Source organism: Bos taurus, chromosome 21 (assembly GCF_002263795.3).
Source record: "Bos taurus isolate L1 Dominette 01449 registration number 42190680 breed Hereford chromosome 21, ARS-UCD2.0, whole genome shotgun sequence".
Taxonomy (NCBI): domain Eukaryota; kingdom Metazoa; phylum Chordata; class Mammalia; order Artiodactyla; family Bovidae; genus Bos; species Bos taurus.
The window spans coordinates 56,716,508-56,728,934 of NC_037348.1; the positions used below are offsets into that span (position 1 = coordinate 56,716,508).

At 37.5% G+C, this 12,427-nt stretch overlaps 1 protein-coding gene across 3 annotated transcripts in view; it reads right to left on the reverse strand.

Moving 5' to 3' along the window:
* The window catches only part of TRIP11 (thyroid hormone receptor interactor 11), a 70,105-nt gene that overhangs the window by 42,080 nt on the left and 15,598 nt on the right, over positions 1-12,427 (reverse strand). For all 3 annotated transcript variants that reach the window (XM_024982104.2, XM_024982103.2, XM_024982106.2), the window contains 5 exons: positions 10,580-10,648; positions 8,635-8,800; positions 6,527-6,886; positions 3,036-3,076; positions 2,428-2,514 (listed from right to left, as the gene is read on the reverse strand). In XM_024982104.2, the coding sequence (XP_024837872.1) occupies positions 2,428-2,514; positions 3,036-3,076; positions 6,527-6,886; positions 8,635-8,800; positions 10,580-10,648 (723 nt within the window). The remainder of the gene's footprint in view (positions 1-2,427; positions 2,515-3,035; positions 3,077-6,526; positions 6,887-8,634; positions 8,801-10,579; positions 10,649-12,427) is intronic.

The window sequence follows — 12,427 nt, forward strand, 5'->3', positions numbered from 1 at the left end:
TAAAAATGTACATGACTTTGCAGGTGTTTCTGGCATTCTTAGCCAGTGAGCAGACCCACTGTTGTTGTTCAGTCACTCAGACGTCTCTCTCTGCCACTCCATGGACTGCAGCACTCCAGGCTTCTCTGTCTTTCATCCTCTTCCAGAGCTTGCTCCAACTCATGTCCACTGAGTAGGTGATGTCATCCATCTTGTCCTGTCATCCCTTCTTCTCCTGCCTTCGATCTTTCACAGCACCTGGGTCTTTTCCAATGAGTCAGCTCTTCGTATCAGGTGGCCAAAGTACTGGAGCTGGAGCTTCAGTCCTTCCAGTGAACATTCAGGGTTGATTTTCTTTATGATGGACTGGTTTGATCTCCTTGCAGTCCAAGGGATTCTCAACAGTCTTCTCCAATACCACAGTTCAAGAACATCAATTCTTTGGTGCTCAGCCTTCTTTATGGTCCAACTCTCACATCCATACATGACTAATGGAAAACCCGTAGCTTTGACTAGATGGACTTTTGTTGGCAAAGTAATAATCTCTGCTTTTTAATATGCTGTCTAGGTTTGTCACAGCTTTTCTTCAAAGGAGCAAGCGTCTCTTCATTTCATGATGGCAGTCACCATCTGCAGTGATTTTGGACTCCAAGAAAAGAAAGTCTGTCATTGTTTCCATTGTTTTCCCATCTATTTGCCACGAAGTGACCGGATGGCATGATCTTAGTTTTTAAATGTTGAGTTTTAAGGCAACTTTTTCACTCTTCTCTTTCACCTGCATGAAGAGGCTCTTAAGTTCCTCTCTGCTTTCTGTCCTAAGTGTGGTATCATCTGCATATCTGAGGTTACTGATATTTCTCCCGGCAACCTTGATTCCAGCTTGTGCTTCATCCAGCCCGGCATTTGGCATAATGTAGTCTGTTAAATAAGCAGGGTGACAATATACAGCCTTGACCCATAGCAGACACAATTCAATCAAAACTTGCAATGGATTACGTAGCATTAAAAGAAAGGAGAAACAGCTATCAGGAATAGTTATAGAATCCAAAATTAACAAAAGAAGGTTGCAGGCCCTATCAAATACATGTAAGAGATTTGAAAACTATGAAATACACCTAGGCCACCAGTTATAGAAAGAAATAACTGAATGAGTAGACTGCAATGGAAGAAGAGAACAGAGGAAACATATACAATAATTAAAAATGACCAGAAGACACTCCTGGCATTTAGTGGGTGGAAAAGTGGGGGCAAGGAAGCTACACGTCAGAGGACAGTGCACACAACTAATTCTCCCACCTGCATGGCAACAGTGTCCCTTTGAGAAACACTATCTATATACTATACTAAATGTGCAAGATAGTGAAAATATAATATTAAGGTATGTATAAACAGTATATAATATGCTAATCTTTGGGCTATAAAAAAACGATGTGTGTATTCAGCTGTGTCTGACTGTTTGCAACCGCATGGACTGTAGTTCACCAAGCTCTTCTGTTCATGGAACTCTCCAAGCAAGAATATTGGAGTGTGGTGCCATTTCTCCAGGGGATCTTCCTGACTCAGGGATCAAATTCACATCTCTTGAATCTCCTGCAGTGGCAGGTGGGTTCTTTACCACCAGTGCCACCTGGGAGGCCCATCCATATTTATATATAAAAACCATATATGCAAAGACACAGTCTGGAGGGACATACAAGGAACTGATAGAAAAAGAACGGCTCAGAGGAAGAGGCCAGTCAACAGAAGTGTGAAGGATACTCAAGTTTTACTGTCTGCAGTTTTTTAGGATGTATTATGCTGAATACATATCAGAAAATAAGTGTTACTATTTTAAAAATTAACATTTTAAATCGAGTTGAGACACCGGCCTGTAAGAATAATAAATACCAGCCTACAACTGTTGTGTATTTAAGAAGCTACCTTAACCAAAGACTTACCACCCAAGTGGTACAAGCATTAAAATGTTACCTTTCCCCATTCCCAACACTGCATTACAGAATCTTATCCCATCCTTGCCACCAGTATACTTATTTCTACCAGTGAGAACGTCTCCCTTTGCCCCTCACCATGAAGAAACTCCCGTCTACCACACCAGACACATTCTGGGACATACAAGTAGTATACACACAATATAATATGCCACTCTAGACTCTAAACCACCTGTGTATATTGCTGCTGTCAAGACTCATGTAAAACCAATACAAAGCCTTTACCTATCTTTTCTGCCTACTGTATCTGTGTGCTCACTGGCTTATCTCTAAACATAAACTCTGAAAAGCCTCTCATATTCTGAACCTTGCCCAAGTACTTCATCCTGGTTTGACAAGCATCAATGAGATCAGCTTTATCCTCAGGACTCCTGAGAACTGAATACGCCATTCTGATTAAAAACTTGTCCTCGGTTAAGATCTACAATTTTAATTCTGCCCCCATTTTTATTGTACCCACCTTTTCTTGATTTAATAATGAATTCTCTTTTTCTAAAACCTGGACATGCATTTTAAGTTTCAGATTGTCTTCAGCAAGATTATTATCCTAGAAAAATGTTAAAACAGTATATTTTCAAATAAGAAATTTCAAGTTTACAAAAAAGCAGGCAAGTGATACAACTGTGCATTTCTACTCTTTGGCAATATATAAAAATTATAACCATACATGGGACATCTAAATCCAATCATTTTATAGACATTTTTAAAGAGGATTTCTTTTATTACATTTGAAAAAATGTCAATACATTTACAAAATAACTTGCAATCATTAAAAAAAATTTTTTTGAATTCTCCTTGAATTCTTCAGGGGAAATCAAAATCTACTACCACTGTCAAATTAATCTTCTAGAGATATACTTGCATTTTTCAATTATGTAACTTTTAAAGTTATGTCAATTTATGATGTAAAGTTTCTATTACTCATCAGCAAACATAAAATTACAAGATGAAAGTTCCAAGGATAAGTTCACATGAATTTGTAAAAAATGCAAAATAAGTAATTGTAATCAAAATACTTTCTCTTGGTAAACCAGAGACAAAAGCTTTCTCTCTTAAAAATGAGTTTACCTGGTTTAAATTACTCAGTCTCTTTATTTCATTTTCAGCATCTGTAAAAAACAATGAATCTGACATTAAAATTCTTGGAAGTAACAATAATTATATCCTATATTAAACTCAGAATGAAATCAAATTAAAATGTTATTTATAAGCATAATGAGCAAGCCCAACAGTGAAATGTAGTTTTATTATTTTGTATTTTTGTTTTGACTGTACCAAAGAAGTCATAAAATAAATACCAGTCAGAAATTACGTTAAAAGACAATTCTAAGGAATAGTATAAGAAAGAATTATAATTGTATTCTGGATGAGTCATAAGTTACTACCTCAATTAAAAACATTAACAACTACATTTCACAATGAATTGATTAGCCTGTGCAGCAGGAATATAAGAACTAAGATTAGAATTTTCCTGGGCTCCAAAATCACTATGGACAGTAACTGCAGCCAGAATATTAAAAGACCCTTCCTTTTTGGAAGAAAAGTTGTGACAAACCTAGACAGCATATTAAAAAGCAGAGACATCACTTTGCTGACAAAGGTCTGTATAGTAAAAGCTATGGTTTTTCCAAGTCATGTATGGATGTGAGAGCTGGACCATAAGAAAGGCTGAGCACCGAAAAATTGATGCTTTTGAAATGTGGTGCTGGAGAAGACTCTTGAGAGTTCCTTGGACTGCAAGGAGATCCAACCAGTCAGTCCTAAAGGAAATCAGTCCTGATTATTCATTGGAAGGACTGATGCTGAAACTGAAGCTCCAATACTTTGGCCACCTAATGTGAAGAACTGACTCACTGGCTAAGACCCTGATGCTGGGAAAGTCTGAAGGCAGGAGGAGAAGGGGGCAACAGAGGATGAGATGGTTGGATGCCATCACTGACTCAATGGACATGAGTTTGTGCAAACGTGGGAGATACTGAAGGACAGGGAAGCCTGGCGTGCTGCAGTACCGGGTGTCACAAAGAGTTGGACATGACTGAGGGGCTGAACAACAACGAAGGGTCATTGAAAAGAAATGGAGACACTTCACCCAGAAAAAGCAACAGAGGCAAAGGCAACAGAGTTCAAACATAACACTGCTGGCTTACGGAGCAAAGTTCAGCATGGCTAAGATTTAGAATGTTAGAATGGAACCAGTTGAAACTGCAGAGGCAGACAGAGACCAGATCATGAAAGACATCGTATGTCCAACTAAGATCTTCAGACTGTACATTGAAGTTCACAGGGAGCCACAAAATACCCAAATCAGGGGAGTGACCTACTTTACATTTCTGAAAAATTGTTCTGGGAGCAGAAAGAAAATATATTGATTGAAGAAGGATCATGGAGACCATGGAATAACAGATAACACGTTTATAATGCTTATTATGGGCTAGACACTGTTCTAGAGAACTTTACACCTAGTAACTCATAAAATCCTACTACCACCACCATGAATGCAACAGGATTATCACAACCATATAGATGAAAAAACCAAAGTATAGGGATGTAAATTAACTTGCCCAAGGTCAGTCAGTGATGGAGCTGGATTCCAACCTAGTCATGTTCTTAACCACTACGCGATTCTGCTCTACTGAGACTGCTTCCCAGGTGGTGCAGTCATAAACACCCCACCCGCCAATGCAGGAGACACAGGAGATGCGGGTTCAATCCCTGGATGGGGAAGATCCCCTGGAGTAGGAAATGGCAGCCTGCTCCATTATTCTTGCCTGAAAAACTCCATGGACAGGGGAGTCTGGCGAGCTACAGTCCATGGGGTCGCAAAGAATGGGACGTGACTAAGAGACTGAGCAAAAGACACTGCTATAGTTAAAAAGGCAAAAAGAAATTGTGATTCGCTGAAGTTATTCACTGGCAGTGGAAATGGAAAAAAGGAGAAAGACTACTTACAGAGTAGTAAGTTTTTAAAGCAAAAAAACTCATATACATCACCCAATATATTAAAAAATAAATTTATTTTGAGAAGAACAGAGCTACTTTGAAGTCAAAGGCAAAAGAAGTCCAGAATCCCACCACACAGCCTTCCCTTTGTTTCATGGCTTCCTGAGACTGAGGCAGCTATGAGAAACTCTAGAGCTCCTCTGGGACAGAATCCTGAAAGAGCACTGAGCAGAGAAGTCAAGTAAATAGAACCTTCAGGGCTTGCATGGTGATGACTTCAAGTTTTCTCTTTTGGGAGAATGGTAACTGCTACCTATCAAAGTAGGGAAAGGAAGACGGGAGGAGGGTCACTCTACTTTAAGCGTAACCTTGAATTTACTCCAGGTCAGGAGCTCATGATAAACAACTAAATAGGGAATACAGAAGGGGCACAGTGGGTGGGGGGTGGGAGGGAGGGTTGCAAGCAAACAAGGGCTAGAAACCACCAGAGCAGGAACGAATGAGTTTATAAACTGACAGCTCATATTTCGAGGAGAGTGAAAACCAAAACGCATCTTTTCAGTGGAAGACCTCCCATTATGTTTTCTGGCATAAACAAATACGAGTGTTTGGCCTATTTCATGCATATTTACTTTTTGTAACCTAGAACATTGTGTGGGGAGGGGGTGGTGTGTGTGTGTGTGTTAGTCACTCAGTCACGTCTGACTCTTTGAAACCCCATGGACTGTAGCCTGCAGGCTCCTCTGTCCATGGAATTCTCCAGGCAAGAATACGGGAGTGGGTTGCCATTCCTTTCTCCAGGCAGTTTTCCTGATCCAGGGTTTGAACCTGACTCTCTTGCATTCCAGGCAGATTCTTTACCATCTGTGCACCAGGGAAATCCAGAACAATGGTATGTAACCAAATATAATCATGAACATGGTAAGTGGTGGAAGACCCATGGCTCTTAGCATTCTAAGGTCTGCTTAGACACAGATCATTTTGAAAGGTTAATACAGACTTTTGAAGAAGGTAGGCTGTATTCTCTAACTGGAGGGTCTGGACCCTGATGAGTTAAAGGAAGTGTTTAGTAACCTCCTCCCAACAAATGTCTATATAAACATTTCTCAGAAATCTACATGGGCTCCAACAGCAACAGTGTGTGCACGCTCAGTCCTGTCCAACTCTTTGTGATCCCAAGGACTGTAGCCCACCAGGCTCCTCTGCATGGAATTTTCCAGAAAAGAATACTGGAGTGGGTTGCCATTTACTACTCCAGGGAAACATCCAAACCCAGGGATCAGCCTGCATTTCTAGCATCTCCTGCAGTGGCAGGCAGATTCTTTATCACTGTACCACCTAGGAAGCCCCCTAGGTCAACGAGTTCCACGCAAAAACTTAAAAGATGAGGAAGGCAAGAAACCTGCCCAATTCTTAACCCTTTTAAGTACAAATATCCTATTTGTGATCTATTAATTACAGTACTGAATCCAAAGCAAACAACTCTATTCAAATTCCACACAGTTATTTCCATTAATACTTAATTTCTATAAAGTGTTTGATCATTCAAGTGTTTGCCTCTAAAAACAGCTAGTATGAAATGAAACGCCAATGAGCAATAAGTTCCAAACATTTTATACCAGACAGTGCTTGCTGCAGTCTGAACACTTCTTCTACTGATAAACTCTGTGGCATTCTTTCCTTTTCTGTCATCGTGTCACTCTGCTTCTCAGAATAAGGCTGTAATTTACTACATTCCAGTTTCAAACTTTCACATTCTTCAAGTATTTGTCTGTTTTCCACATTTAGTCTTTCTTGTTCCCTCCTCAAAACATCTCTGTCATTTTCTGCAGAAGATAGTTTTTTACTTAAGTCTTTTATTTTATTCTCAAGTTCTTCAATTTTTTTTCTAGACTCTACTTTTTCAGCCTGTAGAACTTGAATAGTTTTTTGCATCTCTTGGGTTTTAGAGTGATCAGTTCCCGCAATTCCTGGGCCACCTAGGACATAAACATAAAATCAGGGACATATCAAATGTCAAGTACCAAGAGACAAATAGCCTGCTATATACAACTAAAGATTCAACGGACTTCAGAACTTGAAAATCTTAAAAGGAAAAGTTAAAATAACAGTGAGGTGATACTACTCCTGTTAGAATGGCCAAAATCAGAAGAATAATACCAGCATATGCGCTTAAGTATGCAGAGCCACAGGGACTCTCATTTACGGCTTGTGTGCGAATGCAAAATGGTACAGCCAGTCCGGAAGAGCTTAATGATTTCTTACAAAACTAAGAAATACAATATTCTTATCATATGATCCAGCCATCATACTCCTTCATATTCACCCAAAGGGGTTGAAAACTTACATCCACACAAAAACCTGAACAGCAATGTTTATAGTAGCTTTACTCATAACTGCCAAGACTTGAAAACCACCAAGATACTGTTCATGCGTGCAAGCTAAGTCGATTCAGTTGTTCAGTAGGTGGATGATTAAAATCTGGCATAGCCAACCAACAGAATATTATTCAGTGCCAAAAAAAATGAACTATCAAGCCAGAAAAACATGAAGGAAATGTACACCTGAAATTTATAATACAGTACATCAACTATACAATAAAAAATTACTTAAAAAAACATGGAGGAAATTTAAATGTACATTACTAAGTGAAAGAAGTCCATCTGAAAAGGCTACCTATTATATGGTTCCAACTTTATTACAATTCTGGAAAAGGGAAACAGTGAAGAAAATAAAAAGAATAGCTGTAAGGTTGGGATAGGGGAATGAACAGGCAGAGCACAGAGGATTTTTAGAGCAGTGAAAATACTTTGTATGATACAATGATATACATTTGTCCAAATCCATAGAATGTACACCACCAAATGTAAATCCTAAGATAAATATGGACTGTGGGTGACTTATGACGTGCCTTGGTAAAAAATGTACTATTCTGATGAGTAATGTAGACAGTGGGGGAGGCCACGTGTGTGGGAGGATGGGGTATAACCAAGACCTCTGTACCTCCTCAATTTTGTTATAAATTTAAAACTGCTCTAAAAAAATAGAGTCCTTTAAAAAAAAAAGTTAAATTACTATAATAAATAAAGCATTTTTAAATAGAGGAAAGATATTGTGCTGTGCTTAGTAGCTCAGTAGTATCCAACTCTTTGAAACTCCATGGACTCCAGGCTCCCCTGTCCATGGGGATTCTCCAGGTAAGAATACTGGAGCAGGTTGCCATGACCTCCTCCAGGAGATCTTCCCAACCCAGGGATCGAACCCAGATCTCTAGCATTGCAGGCAGATTCTTTGCCAACTGAGCCACCAGGGAAGCCCAAGAATACTGGAGTAGGTAGCCTATCCCTTCTCCAGGGGAACTTACCAACCCAGGTCTTACCAACCCAGACCCAAATTGGGGTCTCCGACACTGTAGGCAGATTCTTTACCAGCTGAGCTACCAGGGAAGCCCCAGGAAAAATATTATTTGAAATTAAATACTAAAAGCCTTTGTATCTGAGTCTGAAAAAAAGTGAAAACACACCAAACAATGCAAAGAAATATCTCTCATAACTGTTTACCACAAAGGCAAAAGGACTTTTTCATTTGTGTAGAATCTTAACAATAGTGGTACCACTGCAAATTTTCAGCAGATGAGAAGAACTAGTCATTTATTCATTCTTTAGAACTTAGACCAAGTTTATATCAGCTAGGTTTGTCATTTAATACATTAAAATAACAAAATAACCTTGTTGTAATAGATTTTCCAGTTCTTCAATCCGATCTTCATAGTCACTTAATTCTTCTCGATGTCGACGAGTTATTTCTGTCAATTTCTGCTGATGTGCATTCTGCAATACTGACATTTCATGTTGATGGTTATCAATTTCCTGACTTCGATTCTGTTTAAGTTCCTTAAAAAAATTGAACGAAGTTAACCACATTTATCTATAATAAATAAGTTTAAGCTATTTCATTGTTTCCAAAAGTCCATATTATTAAAAATAATTCTCTGAACGTGCTAAGGCTGAAAAAAGTTTAAACGCAGGCTTCAAATTTGGATAATTCTAAAAGACTCCACCCTTTCCTTTCTTGGGCCTTAAAAAGTTTTTCTACTTTTAATGAGGGAGCACCAGCAAGAAGCACCTGAAACAAAAAGCAAGCAACATCTTTTTTTCATTACTATCTGTGACCATGAATTTCTCCTGCTAATGACATAGTCCACCAAGATCAGTGTCCACCTCTGGCCAATCTGTTCCTGTTGTTGTCTTATTACAGCTGTTTTTTTGCTCAGCCTTTCCTTCTCTCAGTCTTGATGGGACCCCTAAACTGTCAACCAAGATGTCTCACTACCCTAGTTGATACCACTTTGTCTCTCCTAGGAACCTGAATCTTGAGATGCATCTTTCAAAGGAGGAAACCGATTAGACCAGAAGCATTATAATAGCTGCACCCTAGAGAGCCTGTCCACTGTGTCCCACTACCTAGATTTCTCATGCTGGTCCAATTTCTATCCTTCCTGAGACTAAAATGCTCCATTTTTCCTTCAATCCTGTGGACAGGCTATTCCTGACTTCTTCCGATAAATTCTCTTTATGCTTTACTTAGCTAGAGACAGGGTTTTTGTTTTTTTTTGCTTGTAGCCAAGAATCTTAATCTGTAAATTAACCTCAATTTCCTGAGAAGACAAGTGAAGCTATTCTTTAGTCTTTCAGACTTATGTGCCAGTACTTGACAAGAAACTTTACACTTAAACTTCAAAAACAATCCTTCAAGGGAGGTATTATGATAATATCTACTTTACTGATGATAAATCAGAAGCTTGTAAAGGTTAAGTAATTTGACCAAAGCAGGACAGCTGGTAACTAGTACAGCCAGGATTCAAACTCAGGTCTGAATGAGGAACTCATCCACAGAGAAATTAAATTCTATACATGACAATAATTTACATATTAAAAACAATTCATTGCTGTAACAAGTATATGTAAATCAAACTTCTCTTAAGGAAATGACTGATACAAACTAGTAAAGTTCCACCATGAAGGGAAAATAACTATTTACAGTAAATAACATTAACATTATATTCTGTCAGTGTTCTTTAACCTTAATCTTTGAAATTTCAGTAACCCTGGAACTGTTTTAATAAACAGTTTTACAAGATACACAATAGAAAATAGACTTACAAAACATAAACTACCTAATAAATAAATGTTCAAAACCAAATCAGAGAAGGCAATGGCAACCCACTCCAGTACTCTTGCCTGGAAAATCCCATGGACGGAGGAGCCTGGTAGGCTGCAATCCATGGGATCGCTAAGAGTCGGACACAACTGAGCGACTTCATTTTCACTTTTCACTTTCGTGCATTGGAGAAGGAAACGGCAACCCACTCCAGTGTTCTTGCCTTGAGAATCCCAGGGACAGGGGAGCCTGGTGGGCTGCAGTCTATGGGGGTCGCACAGAGTCAGACACGACTGAAGCGACTTAGCAGCAAAACCAAATGACTTTGGAAAGAGATATTTTTATACTCTTAAAAGTGTCATAAAGAATAGAGAAGATATAAAAATGGCAAAAAAAGAATATCATAATCTATAAAACACTTTTATAAATGAGTCTTTTATTAATTTAGGCGTATACTTTTAATAAGCAAATTTTAGATGTATAATAGCCATTGTTTCAGCAATCCACCTTACCTTAATGATATTTTGCAGTTTGCAGATATCACTTTGATCAGAGCTAACTGATCCTTGTGCTTTAGAAGTCTAGATCAGAAAAACAGAATTAGAAAGTAACTGTACTGATTTTCTTATAAAAGAGAATATCAAAAACTAACTTTAATAAAAGATATTTTTTTAAAAACAGGGGCATTTACATAGGGAACGCAGCCAATATTTTATAGTAACTTTAAAGGAGTACCATCTATAAAAATATTGCATCACTATGTTGTACACCTGAAACTAACATACTGTAAACCAACTACACTTCAGTAAAAACAGAAAAAAAACGCAAGTAAGAAAAAATGGGGGGCGTTTCTCAGACAAATTCTTACTAAAGACTGCCAAGCACCTTTTAAAGAACCTAGTCGGACAGTGAGTAATAATACACAATAAATAAACGATACTGTTCAAGAGTCTGTTAACTAATTAAGGAAGGCCATACCTTTACAAAATAAGAAAGAAAATACCGCAGAATGTTTTTCTTTGCTCAACAAAATTTAAATTTGATGATAATCAAGCAGCTTCCTAACAGGTAGTTTCTAAAATGGAAATGTTACCCAATATTAATGCTAATATTAATACTACTAATGCTAATATTAATGTATTGGCTTTTGGATGATTTTCTTTTCATTCAAAGCTGTGTATTGCTCATTTATCTTTATTAACATTTACCACAGCATGTTAAGGAACCAAAAATTGCTCTCCGATCAAAAGAAGGAACACAATACATTAAAAAGAATACAGGGCTTGGAGTTGAAAGATGTGTGTTTAAAGCACAATTTAAATCACTGTGACAATGAGTGTATTACTTAAACCTTTACTTTGCTTATCTGCAAAACAAAGGTAATAAATACCTCACATAGTTATTAAAGACTGTATTAGATTAGTATATAGGGAAACATAAAAATTAAAGTATGATATAAATATTAATTTTTATTATGCCTTACTAGAAAATTAAGCCCCCTGAAATGGACCCAATTTTACCTTTTTCACCATAATACCCCAGTACAGGTCTGTCTTACAGAAGGCATTCAAGATATGCTGAAGTAAATGTACAAAAAATTCATCTTTTTCCACACGAACTCTTACCTTGGCAATGTTTCTTAGAATGTGTTCCTCAGAGCATCAGTATCCCCTGAGTACTTATTTGACTATATTTTCCATCACCCTAAAACAGCCTACAAAATACTAACCTTGAAACTCTGGTTAGTAACAGTGGAGCTACAGTATCACCAAATTTCTCAGGTTATTCTAACACATATAAAGTTTAGGAACTATAATCTTTTAGGAATAAGATGGACTAACAGATCATCCTCTCTAAGGTTTATCTTGGGTACTGAGAATATCTAGCAACTTGGGAAGCAAGGAGATCATTTTAATTGGGAGGCTTTCTCCTTTATGTAACAAGATAACACTCACAAAAAGATAGAAAATAATCTCTTATACTTTATTTTTTTTAAGGTGAATTGAATTTTTTATTAGAAAAAAATGCCATATTTTATAGATGACCATTTATGAGATTTTCTCCACAATAATAAAAGTCTGTATGAGCAATATTTCAGTTTATTTCAGGTCTTGAGTACACTGACTACCTCAATAATACATAAAATCTGATATACAAGAAAAAAGGGATTCTTGGAAGAACGTTTACAATCCAAAATAGAAAGGACTTAATATCTATTCTAATATCTGAGAAAAAAACACAAAATAGTTTGTGTCTTGTAATACCAATCTATTATCAGATTTTTTTCATTTAATATATAACTAATGGTGGCTGAGATGGTAAAGAATCTGCCTGCAATGGAGGAGACCCAAGTTTGATCC